Below are 20313 nucleotides of genomic sequence, written 5' to 3' on the forward strand. Positions count from 1 at the left end.
TGTTGAAAATTGAATTCTTCAAAGGCTTGATAGGCCCAGCAGGTGTGTTATTGTGATGTTCGCATCACGTACTACTACAATAGTGGTGTTGAGTAGTGACAGGTATTCTCCATCCGGCCGTGGGTGATATGCATTGGTATCACAACTCCTCGCACTACCTAGCTGTCGCCATTCTCAAGCTTCCGATTCTCTATTGATGACTTGCTTGCAAGGACAAAAATTAAAAAGCTGAAAATAAAATTAATTTTTAAAATTGTTACAAATATGATGACAATGAGCCAGTCACTTGTTAATACATATAGCATGGTGAAGGACAGGCCTCTCCCAAATAAGTCTGTGCAGGCTCATTGTATTTCTATATGGTCACAATTGCTAAGTGAATGTCGCTCGTAACTTATGTAGCAACTCATTTATGGTGAAATTGTATGTCATTGATCCGGTCTTAGTTTCTGCGTCTCATTTGATTAAAAAAACTTATGGATGTGTATATACTTGATTGAAAATTGTAGAATACTGGAATCGAAAAAAGGTCATCTTTATGACACATTCAAGACAACCTATGCAGACCAACTTTATCGCTGGAGTCTGCTCGACGTTCGTGCTACTCTGCTCAAAACGGTTACATTGGAACATGACAATTCTGTTATCGGGCTGCGCTGTGGTCGGTGTGGCAAAATGTACAACAATGCATGTTGCTCTTGTCAGACTGCACCCGCACTTCAGTGTGCTTTATGTCGGTCTGGTGTCAAGGGCGGTGCCATTCTGTGTTTTGAGTGTGGGCATGGAGGACATGTACGGCACATGCGTATTTGGTTTGAGGCATCAGAGCAGTGTCCAACAGGGTGTGGTTGTCCTTGCCTTGCATACAACACTGTGGAGTACTAGCTCTTTACAATCATCTGACAAGACAGCAAATTTCAGAGCATATTGTCCTGCCGATAAGCTGAGATTTTTAGGTAATTTTATGTGATACACTTCATAAATTAATTTATTTGTACTATTTGTGTCAATCATATAATATTCATGTCTTTTTTTCATTCGTGCAGCTATAAAACTGAGTTTTTACCAGGGTCGTGGCACTTTTCAATCATGAATACTGTATGTATTTTTTGTAACAACTGCATTATTTGAATAACATGTCTGAAACAACGGTCTCAGTCCTAATCACTGAACAACAGCAACGTTAGAAAGAGGGTGATCTAACAGAAATTCTTGTCAGGTATGTATCCTTTTCGAAGAAATCCTTAATACATGCCAGCTGTTGGAAGGCGCTATTTTCATTTGATCTATTCCTAGTTATAGAGGATTAGAGATAAGACCTCTAACCTTTTTTGCAGCTGATATGCAGGGAAGTAAAATCAAATATATCACCGGTTGGTGATAAGGAGTGATCCAAGATTTAACATCTCTATTAGGTAAAGATAGGCTGAGTTTTAGATACCAGCACTAGTGAAGAGTGTGCCAGACTATCTTGGGTACTAATATCCTTGAACAGTTGTAGTGAATAACAAACAGTAAAGAGGTAAAACATACATAAAATTATAAATTAATTGAAAACATGCCTGTAAATATGCTTATTACAGACAGAAGATACAAAAAATACCTTCTGATACAATGTGTCCGCATACATATACAATATTTGTATAAAAAATAATAGTATGCTAAAAATAGAGTAGGTGTGCCTTGTGAAATTCATGCGTGGAGAGTTGCGCCTGATGCAGTCTGTACAGGCATTCTGCATGCATAAACACTGGCCAATAGAGCGAAAATTCTACCCGATCAACGATCCGCACAAGGCATGGGCTGTACACGAAAGTGTTTAATGGATATCATTGCAAAGAATATGTAGTCTAGCTATAGAAAGTGGCATGAATCGGCAAGCCGCTGTAGCAAAGTCCGGAGTCTTGGCTACACATAAGCTGCAAAAGAACAAAACGATGTAAGCATGGTGTGTCGATGTAGGGCTACCCCAATTACGAAAAGCGGAATCTGAGCTATGTTCTCAGACTTTACTGTTAAACAGTTCAAATGGAAGGACTAAAGAAAAGTTACTAGCTGCAAATGTACTTAAAGCATAGCTGAGACCTGATGGAGTGCATATCTAAGAATTGATTGGAGTTAAAATCTCTACAAGAATGTACTTCAGCCATCAAACCTTCAAAATCTAAGATGGCAACTGCCAGAGTGAACAGGTATTCAGAGAGATGCTTAGCAATACTTAGCTCTTTGAGTAAGAATAATTATAAAGTCAACTTGTTGACTTATTGGGGATAGGTTTGACCGCCTGCAAAAACTAGACAACTCCAAATCTTCGGAACTGCAACTTGTTACACAATGTCATTGTAAACAGATCTGTCCTTCTTTTTCAATAGGATATAAAGAATGGCACTTAAAAATTTTGTAATTGCAGCAGATTGTTTTATGCTAGATAAATCCTTGAACACAAAGAAGGGGAGAGCTGCATAAGAAAAGCCACTGAACTGAGCATAAGACCTTAACAAGATAGATTTTTATCACTTCATAATGAGAATAAGGAACTTGACTACGTGTATATGAATGAAGCAGGGGATACAGCAGCGACGCAATTTTCATTGGATCAAACCATTAGCTATTAGGAAGCATTCATGAGCCCTGAGCTGAAACCGTTCATTACGTACTAGTCCAACTGTACATGCAAGTTCTATTTATAAAGCAATGTTTGGCAATATTTTATAAAACTGGAGCTTTAATGCGCTTGTAGCAAACGCTTGTGAAACTGAAATACGAAATATTTTACAACCAGTTGGATAATTCTAAATCCACACATGAGCAACATATTGGCTAAAATGTATTATATATTAATACTAGAAATTCCTCTGTCATACAGCCCTCGACCAAAGTGATATTGGAAAAAAGAAAGGGTACTGCTGGTTGAGAAATGCAATATTAGCAGTCAAATGGCACTGCAGTGCAATAGGAGAACTGCAATGGTAGCTGTAATGTACTGGGTTTTATTATGTACAACAAACAGCAATAATGAAAGGAAAAGATTATGTTTATATCTCTCCCTGCAATAGGAGAAATGCAATATTAGAAGTAAAATGGCAAGCTGCTGTGTAATATACACAGGCTGGAGGGGGGGGCTGTATATCATTTTTCATAGCAACCGATATCAAGAAGTTGTAATATTTATCTACCTTTCTGAAATTATATTTAAAAAATTATGCTGAATTTAAAAATCTAAACATATTTTAGCTGGTTGTCATAGAAATAAATGTATATCTTATAAGAAATTGTAGGTCTATTACTTAATTTTGCAGATATTAAAAATGGCTTGGCTGTACCGCGATACTGGGCACAGCCGCAGTATCATCAACAAAATCTTTAGAAAAGTAATAACAGTAACATATTGCACACCATCGGTCACTATTTACTTCGATCTTGTATATTCGAATGATTATTCTTATAACTAAATCTCATAATAATCTTATAAAATCGAATAATCATTCTTACAATTAAATATTGTAATAATCTTATAAGAATCGTTAGAAAAATATCATTTCCTTTCCATTTCCTTTACTTTCACTGCTTTGGACATCAGTTGTAATACCAAAGTACTCATTATATGTGTTCAAAATGTCAGAGTCCGTCCAGTAGAATCGGCAGAAAAGAAACGATTACTTTTCAGTACTTCTACGTTAATTACAGAAACCTTCGGCAATTGGACAATGCCATAGACTGGTGAAATGTGCACGACTTAGTTCTACTCTCTGTCGCACGGCCTTACCGGGGTTTCGTTGGCCGGTCTTAATTTTGATTAAAAAAGGTTTGTCAAGTTTTTATTGCGATTTTAGGCCAAATTAATCTGTCTATTTATGTATAATCTGATCAGATGGGTTAGTTTTAGGATATTGCGTCAACTTTTCAAATACTTGGTAATATTTAAATAATATAAAAACATATTTAAATATGTTTATATGTGTTTTGTATCATTATTTTACTTAAATGACTCTACACAACAATGGTTAAATTTTTTGATGGGATTTCCATACAAGGGTTTGGTAACGCCGTTGACAGATAATTTTTTGGGAGTTGTGTGCGCATATGCATTTATCATAAAGCTCCCAAACATTTAGAGATTCTTTAGAGGATGAGTGGTAGAATAGCAGGAATTCCCATCTTAATATTTATAAATAGCAAACAGCAAGTTTCAAGAGCGAGAAAGCATGTTACACGAACCAATGTTTCAGGGCACCAATGATGTGGCCACACAAAACAAACATGCATGCTGGTGTTTTTTCCTAAATTTTCGGATGAAACCTCTATTTTTCGATCGCGCTTGAGCTGAGTGCAAATAGGTCTGTCAAGTTCTATTGTTCAAAGTATGTTTGACAGTAGGAATCTACGGATTTTGTAAAGTTCATTTCTGTAACAAAAATTTTACTACAATATGGAGGTAGATTTTTCAAAAAATAATTTATACTTGCTGGGCCTGTTTAGGCACAATCAGCAGCACAGTTTAATGACAAATGCCAATTATTGACGTTATAGCCTTTAAGTTGACTTTCGACTGGATAATCATCTAACATGTTGTTGCCATATCTATATTTGTTCTCTGAGGATTTTTTCTGGAAGATTTTTTATCATAGGCTGTTAGTTGCAAAGTCTCACCATTAAAGCACGTAAATTACATAATTTTTTTATTGTATATTTCAATACATCAGATGGCTTTCGAATGAGCTATTGTTTGCCATGATGAGACAGACATTGGTTGGTGTTTATAGGATTTCCCCAAAGCTCTGCCGCGAAAAGGTTTACTGGCGTAGTCTCGAAAATTGTGACGTCACAATTCTCATATACGTTGTTGTGTGCTCTTACTGCTTATTTATCAACTAGGATGACTCTAGTGGCAGGCGAAGGCAGGACAACTGCAGAGAACAAATGAAGATGACAAAGGAATCAGTGTCATTAGTTTTCCGTGTACATATTATTTCTATGATAAGTACCTCAGACTCCAAGAACCATACTATATTTTCCCGATGATATTATGCACTAGCTCTTTATTTTTAATGTGATGTTGCGGGTGACGACTGAGACTAATTAATTTCAAGCATTGCGTGATCTCCCGAATGTGCGATTGACATTTAGTCCTAGGGCCACGCAACTATGACCGCAGGTCATAATTTAATTGATGTGATTTCATTACCTTTATCAACGACAGTACATTTATTGAAGCATAATTAATTAACCCAGAACATGTGTTTGTATTGGTCGGGCATTGTTGATTATCTAGAATCTTAGTTTATTATTAGCGCTCTCAGGGTTTAACAGCACCGATTGTCACAGAAAAACACAGTCTCAATGGCAGCGAAAGGGATCGACGACCTAAGGCTAAATGAGAGTTAGGTCGTCACATTTTGAGTACCTGAACAAAGTGTGTTTTTTTGCAGGACGTACTGTTGACACCCCGTTTTTCATAGTTCTATTATTCTTTGTGTATTGAATATAGGCTCATTCAAAAGCCAAGACTCTGATGTATTGAAATATATAATAAAAAAATTATGTAATTTATGTGCTTTAATATAATAATGGGTACATAATTATTGGGAATAATACATTATTGTTCCACTTTAGTTTTTAGGCACGCATCACTAAATAATTTTAAGTTTATTGCAGGCCACTGTTTATCAACAAAACCACTATATTATTATTGCAATAGTTTAAAATTCAACAATGTTTTATAGTATTTTATAGAAACTTTTGCTTTCCTTCTGTGAAACCTGCATAAATATTACAAGAGTGACACAAGCAAAATCTTCTTACAAGGAAAATATGAAATCTGAAGACTGTTTTTTTCTTCTATGTTTTTGCCAGCCAATCTTATATGACGCAATGCATGGGCAGCAGCGAGATGATTACTTTGGCAGCATTTGATATTCAATACCACTGTGGCCTAAAGAAAAAAGCAAATGGCAGTTTGGTTAGAACATGAACGATTGTATAAAGAAGAAATCATTGCTCTATGATTTTTGTGGGGTCACACGCCACAACTTTGAGGCTCTTTTCAACGATTATTTTCTCTCTAACAGCTATTAAAAGACTCAACACAGTCTTGTCAATTTCACGCACTGACCAAGACATGAACTAGCAGAAAGAGCCAATGAGGAGCTAGCGTTGCCACAGTTCTCCCAGAATTGGATGTTGAAGCTGTTAAAAAGATGTGCAGAAAACATCGGTAGAGAAAAATTGGCTCAAGGCCCTTGATTCCCACAATGCATCACCTAACTGAATTGAAGGTAGATTCTTTTGACATCCACCATTGAGCTATATCTTAGCTATCCAACCATCACCAGCTTATGTACAATAGATTTGGTTAACACCTTAAACATATGTAAAAATCTAGCCAGAACCAGATGTGTTAACATACTAACTAGATGTGTTAAACCTGATGTGTTAACATACTAACTAGGAAATTTATACTAAGCCAAACTCAAGCGAACTGCACGGTAAGGTTGGTTACACGTTGATGCCAATAAATGCCGAATTTCAACTAACGCACATGAGCCACAAATATGTGATTGTTGCCTAGTTGTTTGCAATTGACATTTTATAGTAACAAAATCTTTGAATATCGCTATTTCCACCTAAAAATTATCCCAGGGTTAAATAACCCGAAGTAAAGATTCTACATTCTAGAGACTTGTACATCTTATTTAAAGACATTAAATTATGTATATGCATGATAGCAGCCAATGAAAACTTGCTGCACGAGTCTACAATGATATACCAACTCAAGATCCACACACAGGTTCCGTAATTGACCTCTAAATACATGTAGCTATTTTACAGTGTTCTTGGCTATTGAAAAACTAGAAAGCCGCTAGTTGGGAACTTTATGAAATTGTTTTAAAGTCGGAGTGACATGATAATTTTAACAAATCTTCACAGTGAGAGCTTGTTTATGTTCGGAGTTATGTAACGAGCGATAGGATATTTGCCTCCCTTGGCCGGCCTTTGGCGCGATGTTGAAATGCTTACGACTGTCCATATTGATTTGTGTGCGAACAATATTTCATATAAGAAAAATTGTGAATGTTTTCAAACTCTTCATAGTGATGCCAGAACAATATAGTTCACACATGCTATTTTTTAAATATTTAGTTTTGATAAAAATAAAACAGTTTCACAAAAAATAATTCTTAATTGAAGTAAAGTTGACTGCCCTGTCACCATTTCCAGCTGACACAACTCTTTAAAAATACTACAGTAAAACCTTTATTTACAAAATTAATTCATTCCGGAAACCGTTTTTCAAGTAGAAAATTCCGCAAGCAAAAAGGATATTACCAAATAAATGCCGTAATCTGTTTCAAAGCCCTCCAAAAACTCACACAAAACATTTGTATAGATTATAACCACATATAATGATTAAAACCTTTAACAAATATATGTTAAGAATTATATTACGACATAATAAGTAAAAAAGTAAATATGGAAAAAAACGAACAAAGAAATAATGAATACTAATTACAAATGGTATGTCTGTTCAGCCTTGGGGCTGGTTGATTAGAAGCGGCTAAGCGAATACCGCTATAAGTAGGAAACCGATGGCCAGAAGGTGTTGTATTGTTATTTTTGCTCCAAATAATTGTTTTAAGAGCGCAAGCAAAAAGATTTATTTACATTGGCACAAACTGAAAACTATGCCAGCATACAAAAACCCTCTGTCCTACGTACCGTTTTACGTTGTATGTGATATATGATAACTCCAGATTATACAACAAAGGAAAAAAGCGTTTGTCATTTACAGACTTTCGATAGCAAATAAAACTGAGTGAAACCCTTTAGCAAGTCGTACCCTACGGGAAGCAAACTGACCAAATATGAAACATAGAAACGGGACCAAATATGAAAGGCCTTTTGTCTCTCGAGATATCATTCATAAGTCGAAGCAGTTTTTACCAAAATATTTTTCATAACTTTAATTTTATGTGTAGAGTTTACTAAAATTAAGTATTATTTTTATATAATACTTAAAAATGACTAAGATTATTCTAATATTATTTCATTAATATTATTAATGAAATAATTAAAGTATTTCATTAATAATATTAATTAAATATTTAGTATAATTTTTCATGTAGAGTTTTTCGTAAGCAGTGGTTCCGCTGTACTTTGATGATGTATAAATTGTTTAAACACCAGATAGTGTTCATGAACAGAACCTTTTGATACCAGAGTTTATCATCATAAAAGGATTATAGTATGTCACCACCAGCCTAAGACTTAGAGACTGACCAGGGTAAACTGGTCAATGCAGGCCAAATGTGTGCAAGACATGCTTGGCAGAATAGTCTACAAATGCATTGAAAGCAGGAGATCACATGACTGCATGTCTATCAACTGCGTAGAGTATTGTGGAACCAAACCGTACCAAGAGAGTGCAAAGCGTTAAACAAGTGTAGCAAAAAGCTGTCATAAAGACGCGTACCGCAGTGCAAGGCAAGCCAGTGCTGGAAGAGTGGTTAGAGGGCGTGGCTACAGTGAAGTTACATCACACAAAGGAGAATGCCTGCTCAGCCCTGCCCCCTGGAGAGGAAACATTAGTATTGCTTGAGGTGAGAGAATCAGCGTGTGCATTAGCCAGGCTACTGGAGTGCTGACCGGGAGCGTGTTGTGAAGCCCGAGGTGCTGTCGACAGTCTTTCTAAGCTTGCTGTTGTCATTCGCACACTGCCGCCCTGACTCGCCGAGATGCCTTCAAGGCCAGTTGCGGAGGCGACAACATAGTCTGTGAGAGTAACATCTGATGAGCCTCCAGACTCCAGAGGGATGGGGTGAGTACGAAAGTGCTCAAGCATATCGAAAATAGTCTGAAACCAGAGATGCTGCACCCGACACTGTCCTTCATTATTTATGGTCATCCGAAGGTGCTACAGAAAACAATGACATGATCATAAAGCGACAACAAATCAACTCCAAAACAACTGATAAATATTTTAATAAGACATTACAAATTTTTCATATACGCACCTTGGCACGACCTTGAAAATTGAAAGTTAGAACAAATTCTCCTTTACGAGTTTCGCTTTGGCGAACGAGAAAGAATCCGTGGCCCGCTTGGCCCTGATGAAGCACAAGATGAGCTGCATCCATACGAGAAAAGGTTCCGTGAAACCAAGGGAACTCCCTAAGATACAGTTCAATATTCTCAAGAGAGGTTAGATCCAAGGCTGCAAAGAGAAGACAATAACTTAGCCACAATATGACAGCTGAATATGTAACCACAAAGGCATGCGCCGTGAACATGCATACAGCTAGCTATTCGCATCATGATGCGCAGATGATGTTGTGGATTACCGCTAACTGAGAGCAAACTTTGTGGTAGAAGACAACTCCACTATAATCATAAATGCTGGCTTGTCGTCGAGAGAATTCACAAGGACAGCACCCGTGACAGATTAACAAACCTAACAAGTAACTGCTCACTTTTCTGATCAGTATAAAACCTGAAGGAACATTTTCAATAATACTGCAAGGCTTTAGATACGTGGGTGCAAACAAACTGTCCGTTTGACCAACTCTTGTTCACATTACATTTCTAATTGACTTCAGATATGAGACTTACGTTGAACTACTCCATTGTCTGGAGGGTGAATCGGAGCAGGCACCGGGCCCTGTGATATGCTAGGATAGCTTGCCCTAGCCGGCGACCTTGGAGGTATTACTGGAGGTGGGACTGTCCTCTCGCTATACCCATACTGTTCATTAGGATTTGGGTAAGAAGATGGAATATCCATTTGGTGGTTATCTATGAAATGTCCACCGCTCTCCGAATGGGGTCGGCTGCTCATGAAAAAAATGGAGATATAAGCTCACTAGCTTGTCACTTATTCAAAATGACAAAAATCCAAAATGATGGCAAATACATTTGTTTTGTATAAAGGCTAATATTTTTATTTCAGCTTGATCAGAAAACAACATAAATCCTTGCAACTGTATTATTCTACATACACTATATACTTATACTACATGCACTATATACTTGTACTGCATGCACTATATACTTGTACTACATGCACTATATACTTATACTACATACACTATATACTTATACTACATACACTATATACTTATACTACATACACTATATACTTATACTACATACACTATATACTTATACTACATACACTATATACTTATACTACATACACCATATACTTATACTACACAGACTATATACAGTCAAACGTGGATAACTCGCCCTCGGATAGCTCGAACAAATGGTTAACTCGAACGGTTTTTTTCGTTCGTTCCCATGTAATGATAAATTGCTTTAGATAACTCGATCTCAACTTTGTTAACTCGAACAGTTTTTTGCCCAACAGCTACCGAAACGGTTGTTTAGAAAACCACTTTAGAAACTTCTTTAGAAAATCACTTTATTCCAAGCCATAGAGGTCAACCTCAACTTTTCGTAGTTCATAGGCGTCGTTATTACCATCATTGGCAAAATATTTTTGTCAACGACTTTTCTAAAGGTTTGGTGAAATTTGATTTTTACCAAACATCCGCTTAGCGATGGCCCTTCGGAAGCAAGGAAAAGTGAGGTAACCATCGCATAAACTTCAAGAAAAATCGACAAAATTGATCTTGGTTAGAATGCTCAAAAGAAAAAGATGTCTTTTCTCATGAGCATTTCAACAGCGATCAAGTTTTGCCAATTTTAATTAAAAAAATGTCCTGGCAAGAACATCACCTCAAACAACAAACCAATCTCAAGTGATAGAAAAATCTCTATAATTTTGGATAAGTATTTTTTAAACTTTACATTATAAGCATTTAATTTGAAACAAGCCATTTATGCTTTTGATTTATATTATAGTTTGTATTTGTATCTACTAATAAATAAATACATGGACTTGTGACAGTGCTCTGATAACTTGAACGCTCTGATAACTCGAACACTTTCGCTCGGTCCCGTGAAGTTTGAGTTATCCATGTTTGACTGTACTTATACTGCATGCACTATTATATAAACTTATTAAAGGCAAAACTAGTGCAAGTCAGCTAACCACTAAGCATGGACATGAGTCATGGAAATTTTTTTTTAGTTTCTCGATTTGATTTCAAGGAAGCAGCATGCTTTTACAGTGGTTTCCGCCCAGTGTTCCAATCAGTATTCCAGCTAATATTAACCACTACTACCACTGATCTAGTCACCTTGAAATCGCTGATTTTAATAGTAAAAAGGAAGATATGAAGAAATATTTAATACTACTTGTTAGTTAATTCTTTCACAAAGTTAAAGTCGAACTATGTGAAAGAGAACCCTATGCACTTGAGAAACTTAAAGGATCCGGTGTTGAAAATTGAGACTGAAAGTCAAATAGTTGCTCCAACTTTGCGTAAAAATCAAGATGATCATAAGTCAAAGCTTGCCTGTAAGCCAGTGATATAAGCTTCAATCGCACATTCATCAAATTTTAAGTTTTGTACTGCACGAGAAGTGCTGTCAGTCTTAAAAACGTAACTTTACACAGAGTTTAAATCAACGCAAAATGATTGGAGGAAAAGAAATAGTCATTTAAGAAATGACAGTCGGGCAAAGCATAAATTGACACAAAAATTTCTGATTTTGTAATGATGGGTCTCTATAATACTGACGATATTGAACAAATAATACAGACACTAACCAAACAAAGCAGATAGAAAACGGAAAGTTTTGACAGTGGAGAGTTGAACTTGAATGGTTACATCTTGTTCTGAATTTCACAAGATTGTGACATCTACATTTCAAAGGAGTCGTTTGATGCTTTCACCCTTTGCTAAGCCCGAACCTACCGCAGTGCTTTTAGGCACAGCAAGTTTATTATAAATCTACTGAGATTACAAAGAAATCAAAACTAGATAATGTGTAGTGATTAAAATATCATTGCAAATATTTTATAAGAACAATAAAAAGTGAACGAGTCAATTTTGGGAAATTTCTAGGCTGTTGGTGCGCAATAACTCAATAATGTATAACTCAATACTCTTATATATACATGTATATATAAATACAAAAGGGGGTTATTATTACAGTCAACATAGAAAACTGAATGAAATTGCTGCAAAAATTTACATTACCCTGAAAGAATATTTTAAAACCAAACATAATGTTTTAGATATTTATAAAACATCTTTACCTTTGTTAACAGTACCAACTCTGGTTAGAGAAAATATGGCTCAGCAAGCATTTGATCAATAAAGATTCAGCGAATAATAACAATCATTAATTCTATTAACTTTGTGCAGACTCACAGAAGCAAGTCGAGCGAGTCCATTTACAAAGTCTTTTTTTTTAAACTTACTCTGCATTCCAAAGTATGGAAACAAACATACTGGTAGAATACTTAACTTTCTTTACATGTTATTGTCTGTTCTGAAACCAACATTTACTAAACACATCTGTTATGGTAACATAGCACAGCTAAGCTAGAACCAATGTTAACTCATTGCATACCACAAGCCACATGGTGCTGAATTGGCACAGCGTTTACGTATGGCCAAAAGCCATGTCGTGTGGCTCTATTGGGCTTTGTAAAAAAACATTTCTGACCAGTGATTAGTGAACTAATTAGCCTAGTGTGTCTATATTTGAACGAAAAGGAACAGCTAACTGCATGTGCTGAGCCAATAGAAAACACATTTACAGCCCACCCTGAGTTTAGTTCGGTCAAAATGTTAACTTTTATCATTGTTTTTTTTTCATAACAATCTGCCATGTCAGATGCATTACGGCTATGAAGGTTTTCCACATTGTAGATCAGTTGACTTCTGGTGAATATCTATTGTGTAATAGTACTAGTGACAGCCATTATTTCATTTTTTCAACAATGTAAAAATGTAATGATGTAGGCTATAGTAATAGTGATAAATCTTTCAACTCCAAACAAGCTCAAGTCATTTGTTACAGCAGTAGGAGAATTGGGCCGAAACAGAGTCTGAGATCACTCTGCAACACATTTGAGGACTTTTTAATGGCATCAACTGATGTAAAGTTTATTCTCATTAATTCGGTATTGAAGCCTTCTTTAAAGGCCTAGCGTTTCAAAAGTTGAGACAACTCATACGTGCCATTGTCAAACCTTATATTTTATCCAGCATTTTACTGATCCAGTAAAAAATTGCTAGTAGAATTGCTGAAGTCAAAGAAATTGAATTTAGCTCCGCTGTGTAAGGAGTTAGGAGTATATGTACGGGACAAGCCAAAGGAATTATCTTCATAACTCTTAAAGTTTGTAGGATACAAATGTTATTAATGGACTCACTTGCGGCTCCTTCTGAATCAATAGTAATGGAATTGGACAGGGGGTCAATGAATATTCATCGCATACACTCGTTCATTGATAGATGTTTGCTACGCGTAGTCGAATTAGGCTAAAACAAGGAACCTGACCGCATTCTAACAGTGAATTCCGTGCTGCATGAATGGCACCGGTGAGAGTTACCAGCGATTTATCTGCGCTTGAGTTCATCTACCAATAGCTGAACATAACAGCTTTTCTGCAGGTTCTTACCAGTTTCGTTTTAATTAATTATCTAAAAGGTACCAGATACACTAAACATTAGCCATGTATTACAACTGGCTGTTTCATAATGAATTGTGTTAGCATAGGCAAAAATTAAACATCTGATTTATTTAAATGAGCGAAGCATATACTGGCGCACACCGCGATTTCTTGAGGGAATAACTTTAAAATTCACACTTTTAACCCCATAACAGACAATATACACCCAACAGCCAGATTGTAGAAGATATGATTATCACAAAGAAAACAAGGCATGATTGACAGAATAGTTTAGCTGGCCAGACTAATGGTTTAGCTTTGGTGAGAGCGGCAGCCCTTCATGCTGTACAACTGTTATTGCTTGTAGACATCATAAAGGGAAACCTACTGATAATTAGACTACTACTACCTGTATTAATGTACAGGTGAGCTTTGATGGGCCCCAAGGTCCTAGCAGGCCAACATAAGACAGAAATGTAAAATGCCATGACTATGCGGCCTACCTGGAGTTGTTCTCCTCTGGCATGCACTGGCGGATGTGTCCCAACCAGCTTCGCAAGTCACTCGCATTGTTCGCCTCAAAAACGTAGTCATGTGTATTATTAGATGCCTAAAAACAGAGTACTAAAGTAGTAGCCCGTAATCCAACAGCGCAATTAGCCTGAGAGGCTAGCTGGCAAAGCCACACACTATGATGAACTCAACACCGCTTTTACCTATCAGGACAAGTCTAAAGCTGTCGCAACGCGGTATAACAAGTGTTGTGGCTAGAGAGATCATATCTCAGCAGCAAATCAAAGGAAACGCAATACCTTTCATTGACAGGATTAACAATATCACCTCCATAGATAGCTAATGATGTTGGAAGGCCGCAGCAGGAAGATATTAAACATTTTAAATAATGGATGAATGCTGGCGAATAAAGATCAAAGAGAAAGCACCTGGCAATCATGCGCCAAAATATTATCAGTCATCACATATAAACGCTGGAGCAGCATTAACGAGGCTTTGACTAGGATGCAATGCAAGACAGCGGAGCCTACTCAAATAGCTGCACGGCACACACTAAAGACTCGCATACATTCAGGAGACTATAAAAATGTCAGATCTGCTGGAATAACCCAGTTTCGACATACCCCTGTCTTACCCTAAACACACGCACAACATGTGAACTAGTGCCACAACGTTTGAACACGAAGAGCTGTGAATTGCTCAACTTCCTGAATTCTGATCACCAATCATCAGCAGTAATGAGAATAGGGTGTAATACAATTACACCCTATCACCCTGTGAAAATACACTATGTAACACGTTTAGACACTCATGATTATTCCAAAATAATAGTCATTATGTGATCGCAGTGAGTAGTTGTCCACCCATGATTTTTTTTGTTTGTGGCATTTCTTGTACTCATTAATACTAGCGTTGTTTTGCATCATGTATCACTAGGAGGAATTCAGATATAGGTTGCTTGGGCTACTAAAACAATATTCAAACTCTCTAAGAAAGAACTGGCCAGTGAATTGTCTTTAAATTATCTTTGGTTGATTTTAAGCAATGACAAAAATGATACATACTAGAAAATCTCTATTTGACCGTCACTATAGGAGAAAGGTTGAAAAATACAGCGCCACCCTTTAATTGAGCATCAATTCTATTTGACAACCACCTCTATTTGACCGTCACTTGGAGATTCTTCGATATTTATGAACCCATAATATAAAGTGATCAGTAAAAAGGTGTCTACAAAATGGTACTAATTATGACTCTGTTACACCAATAACAATACATTCTTTCATTGCTGCTGTAGTGGTTGCATTGGTTTTAGTGAAGGTGTCTATTAGAAGATCGATCAACACAGTCATCAGATTGTAAAAAGTTTTACTCTAAGTGGTTCCTTGTTCACCTCAGTCCGGACTCTTTGACGTATATAAAAACAGTGCAGTAAAACACTGAGGCCGATGGAATCAATGTTGGGCTGCCCAAAGAAGAGGCTAACTTATAGGCCACATTAGTATCGTTTCGCCCAAAAAAGGTTAAAACTTCTCTTTCCTAAATTCTGACGAACTAGTCAAAAATACAGCGCCACCCTCTATTTGAACGTGACCTCTAATGAAATGCCAGTATAAGGAAAAGGTTGAAAAAAAACTGTGAAAGGACACTCAAATAGAGGTTTAACGGTAGCTGGCTTAGTGCGCCATGATCAGACAACTCTTATGAGCCAGATCAGTAAGCTGTGACGATACCTTGAGGACGAATGTATGCTCTCGGTCAGGCATCTCCAGGGCTGTTGTCTCCCTGCATTTGTTCAACATGGAGCAGTATAACCCAGCCTTTGGCTTGGCATTCTGGTCAAATAGAAAGAGAAGATTATAACACGCAACCCTTGGCGTTATCTATGGCTGAGCTAGCTATAATACATAGCTGACGGATGAGAGAGCTATCTATCACGCTTGGCTTAGTGTAGAGGGCTGGTTAGTCGAGCAATGAATTACTGCTAAGCACCCCTTGGACGACTAGTAAATGCTTGAGAATTCAGTACTTGCCACAACTCAACGAAGTTGGCTATAACTGGTCTCTTTGTATTCTAGCATACTATAGAGCCCTGTCGTCACGTAGCACTTTATCTATACATCTATTCTGCCCACAAATATGCGGCATGAGAAACGTAAAACTCTGAAGGAACACAGCGTAAGCCTCACATTCATGTGGAAAACTGACAGAAGTTTATGTAAACATTGACATAAAATATGTACGATATAAAGAGAATTGTCAAATTTTGCATCGCTTAACTGAGGTAAACCATCCCGTGAATACCCAGGATTACAAACCGAACCGTACAACATAAACCAGGTTATACGTTGTCATGACCTTACATTGTCATATAGAAAGCTTTTACCATAAAAAAACTGCTTGGCATCACATAAATGAATTCAGCTGTACCTTGAAGATGGTTACACAAGGTATTACATAACACTCCTGGTTCACATTTTTTGTCAAAATAACGTGGGATGATGTGCACAAATGAAACTTACAACAACTGCCTTTGTTGTATCTTGAAGAAGAGCCTATGCTTGCAATCACTGAATGATTGACACATAGTTGTCATTTAACATGCAAGTGATGCACCAGCAACTCATACTCTTTGTCATTACCGACAGCGAGTATTTTTGGAGGAACTATTCCTGACGATAATAGCAAGTTACATATGATCATATAATGAAGACAATTAAGTTGAATTAACTGAGCATGATAACACCAGAAGCGAAAAGAAAATATAAAAACGACACAAATTATCCATTATGAAAATGTTTTTGACTCGCAGATAGTTCCATAAAATGTCTCTCTTCTCTGCACAGAACATGAACATATAAAATCTGTTAAACCTCAGAGTTCAAATTGGAAGTAACAAACAAACTAAATAGAAAAGGTTAAATCCTAAGTCTATTGACAGTAACACGGTTACGAATTGAAGATGAACGATGCTAAAAGTGCACCAAGTTGAAAAAACTGACCTAAGCACATTTAAGTTAATTTAAAAACCATTGAGTCAAACAAAATGTATTTATGTGAGAAAACTTCGCTCATAACGACCATACTGGTGATAAGTTAAAATTAAAATGATAAGGCTTTTACTGCTGCTATGTGGACAACGCAGGGCTCCCCAACACCAGACCTCTGGTGATCACCAAAATTGGTGGCATGGAGCATTACCATGAGTGACAGGAGTTGCCCATATCATTAGTAATAAAACTACTAGCTATAGCATAAACACAGTAAATTGTGGGTCAGCATGCCTGAGGGCTTAGACCAATCCCCAAAAGCAAATAAAAAGTCAGATAGCGGTCACAGTGCTGCTACTTTTAGTTAAACATAGACCAGCTCTAAATCATTCATATTATCACTTCATGCCAAGAGGGACGCAAAGAATTGCATGCAATCCACGCAGAAAATATTTACATTTAAGTGTTTAAGAAAGGAAATATAACTTTGTTTTCGTACATGAGAAAGGCTATCATGCAAAGTTATTCAATTATTTTCTTCCAACTTCGGACATGACTTTGCCCTAAGACACATTTGTATACTTGGTTATAGAATTGACATTTGTAAAGTTACAAGCTTGTTTGACAGTTAGAACTATAAGGAGTACTGATCAGGTATTCTGGAGAGGGCAACTTAAATTTGCAGTTAGATGAGTGAATCTTTGGTGAGTTGATAGGTTTCAGTGCTACTTGCACATTTCTCTACTGGGCCACAATGGTCAAGTTTTAGCAATTCGTCTGAGTTGACAGAAACATTAATACTAAGTGCTGTTTAATTATTATGACAAATAATATCTTATTTATGTTTTATGAGTAGGTTTGTGCGGAGGCACTCGATTTTTCATTCTAACACTAAATTTGTAAAATACTGCAAATGTAATAACCATCAAGAGTGAGGTTTCACAAAAGTTAGGTGTATGAAATTATTAGTAGCTTTATACCCTTTACAATTTAACAGAAAAAGTTACTCATTAGAAATAAAATATCTGTAGCTGTGTTTTAAATGCAAAAAGCTTCTCTATACACTAGAGCAGTGGGTGTGCCAATATTATTTCCTTTCCAGTTGGTGTCTAATTCTCAGACGACCTGCTCTGGGAAACTCTCTAACGGTATAACTTCGCCTTTAACCTTTTAGTATCATACAGTTACACATTTTATCACTGGCTGTTACGAACCGACCACATGACGCTGACTCAGAGTATCCATGAGTGAACAAGGCAGTACTAAAGTGATAAATTCCGCATTGCATTCAGTACCACCATGATGTACATTAACATAAGCTATTACACCTAGACTAAAGCCACAATCATTTCCCTAAAACTGATAGTCAGGTCAAGTAACAAATTATTGTAACTGCTGCAAGCCAAACTCTAATTATTGTAATTTTGGAAAGAGCTGTAATCAGAAAGGGATGATGTGGCAGTTAAATATTCATTGAACTTTGACTAAATTGCAAGTGTAGAAAAATTATATTTAATAGTTACTTTGGGTGTAAAAACATTCTAAACAACAAATTTTACTTTCTTGTTATTAAAACATGACTATAATGGATTCAATTGTTAATTGAGAAGATAACAGATGTATCTAAGATTACAGAAATTGTGACAGGCGCAAAGCATGAGTGTCCAAGCTAGAAAAGTTCATACAACGATATGCAGCAATTTGTAGCTAAATGAATACTAGGCATATTAGCTAGTGGGGATGTTACTGGAGCTCCAACATGCATTGAGCCGACAGAACAGAAATGATTAAATTAAAACAAGGTCACATTGTGTAATTAATAACTAGCTACTAGTGTATTCAAACCCTAAAACAAAAACAAAGCATTTATAAGCATTTGAGCTGATAAGAATTGTTTTTTAAATACTACGAAACTTTCAAAATATAGCAATTAATGTAGGCTATGTGATTTTGCATACAAATGAACATTCGTTAACTGTTTGACCTATGTGATAGCTCCAATGTTACAGTTTTCAGAGCTGCAAAAAGATTGTAACATTTTATAAATAGGACTACATTTACAGACAATTTTCACAAGCACTATCAATATTTATGTATTTATAAATGTCCAGCCTAAAAAAAAGCTAATTCACCTATGCTTACCTTTGGGGGTGAGTAGAATTCCAATAGATAACCGGATGAGTTATTCACCAAAGCTAAACGACATTTCTCCCACTTGTGACTTCCTGAACTTGTATTTTCTACTAGTCGAAAGACAATTCCTTCCTTTTTAATGTTTGTTCGTTGTTTTGATTTCGTTTTGTGTTGCTGCTCTTCATCGGCTGAGCTTTCCCTGCCGTCTTTGCTTCGTAGTTTTTTGCGAAACGAAAGTCTTCGTAAAAATGATTTTGATTTTGACTGCTTCTGAGAGTCAACATCGTTAGATGAACTGGGTGAACTTCTATCTTGCGAAAAATACTCTCCTGGAGGGTAACCTCCGCGGCTGTCTGGAATAATAGGCTGACCACGTTCAATGCATTGATAAAAGTCACTCTGTAAGCAGTCAATAAATCTCTGGAGAAACCTACTTGCTGTATCTACCACACTTAAGCTAGGATTGTCGCGTAGGTAGCAATTGAAGTTTGTATAAAATTCCGAAGCAGCCACGGCTGCTTGCTCTTCACAAAATTCTGACCAGTGTAATGGTTCGCTATGACCATTTACATATATTGGCTGGGTTGCCATTATAAAATACAGCACCTATTTTAGCTAATCGATGATCATATGCCACAAAAACTATGTAAGCCGTGTCTAAAATCAAATGTGCCGAACATATTTAGTAAAAACAGCTATCGCATTCGTGTTTTTATTTTCGTTAGCCATGCGCAGGCGTACCCGGAACCTATTAGATCGCGTCAATATACAATTCATAGAAGGAATCCCGTAAATGTGTCTATGGTATCGTCTAAAGCTATCGTTAGAGTTTGTTTTCCCCGATGCAAAAAGTTTGGTGCGTGAGACACCAACCGCTCACATTTCAGGAAAAGATCACTCCCGCGAAAGCCTAACAACCACGCTCAATACTCACAGGCTATTGTATTAAAACAAACAGCTAGGTTGAAACATGCGATAGTATGATTATGGCAAAATAGTTGCTAGATTGAAAGCATAATGATTATCCAAAAATATTTAGGATCATTCATTCTCTCAAACATGTGATGACACAAATTATTATGTTTCACCTAATACCCTTTCTTTTAACAGAGAAAGGTATTTTAAACGTTATATACATACTGAACC

The 20313-nt window shown here is 36.6% G+C and overlaps 2 protein-coding genes across 6 annotated transcripts in view; one reads left to right on the plus strand and one right to left on the minus strand.

The window, feature by feature from the left end:
- Positions 1 to 1191, plus strand: part of LOC137389918 (GATOR2 complex protein WDR59-like) — a 62697-nt gene extending 61506 nt beyond the window's left edge. For all 4 annotated transcript variants that reach the window (XM_068076098.1, XM_068076099.1, XM_068076100.1 and 1 more), the window contains one exon: positions 510 to 1191. In XM_068076098.1, the coding sequence (XP_067932199.1) occupies positions 510 to 885 (376 nt within the window). In that variant the 3' untranslated portion in view covers positions 886 to 1191. The remainder of the gene's footprint in view (positions 1 to 509) is intronic.
- A 208-nt stretch (positions 1192 to 1399) lies between these two features.
- Positions 1400 to 19875, minus strand: LOC137389954 (SH2B adapter protein 2-like). 2 transcript variants are annotated; one of them, XR_010978088.1, is made up of 7 exons: positions 19177 to 19875; positions 15778 to 15879; positions 14035 to 14141; positions 9607 to 9824; positions 9012 to 9211; positions 8471 to 8911; positions 1400 to 1919 (listed from the first exon to the last, which is right to left on the minus strand). XR_010978088.1 is itself a non-coding variant. In XM_068076152.1 (7 exons), exons 1-7 carry the CDS (start codon positions 19756 to 19758, stop codon positions 1909 to 1911), a joined length of 1488 nt encoding a protein of 495 aa, XP_067932253.1. In that variant the 5' UTR covers positions 19759 to 19875; the 3' UTR covers positions 1400 to 1908. The 2 variants fall into 2 exon arrangements, 1 of the variants encoding a protein (XP_067932253.1); XM_068076152.1 differs by having other exon boundaries at positions 8644 to 8911.
- Between the last annotated feature and the right edge of the window lie 438 nt (positions 19876 to 20313).

The sequence above is a fragment of the Watersipora subatra genome, chromosome 3, assembly GCF_963576615.1.
Source record: "Watersipora subatra chromosome 3, tzWatSuba1.1, whole genome shotgun sequence".
NCBI lineage: Eukaryota > Metazoa > Bryozoa > Gymnolaemata > Cheilostomatida > Watersiporidae > Watersipora > Watersipora subatra.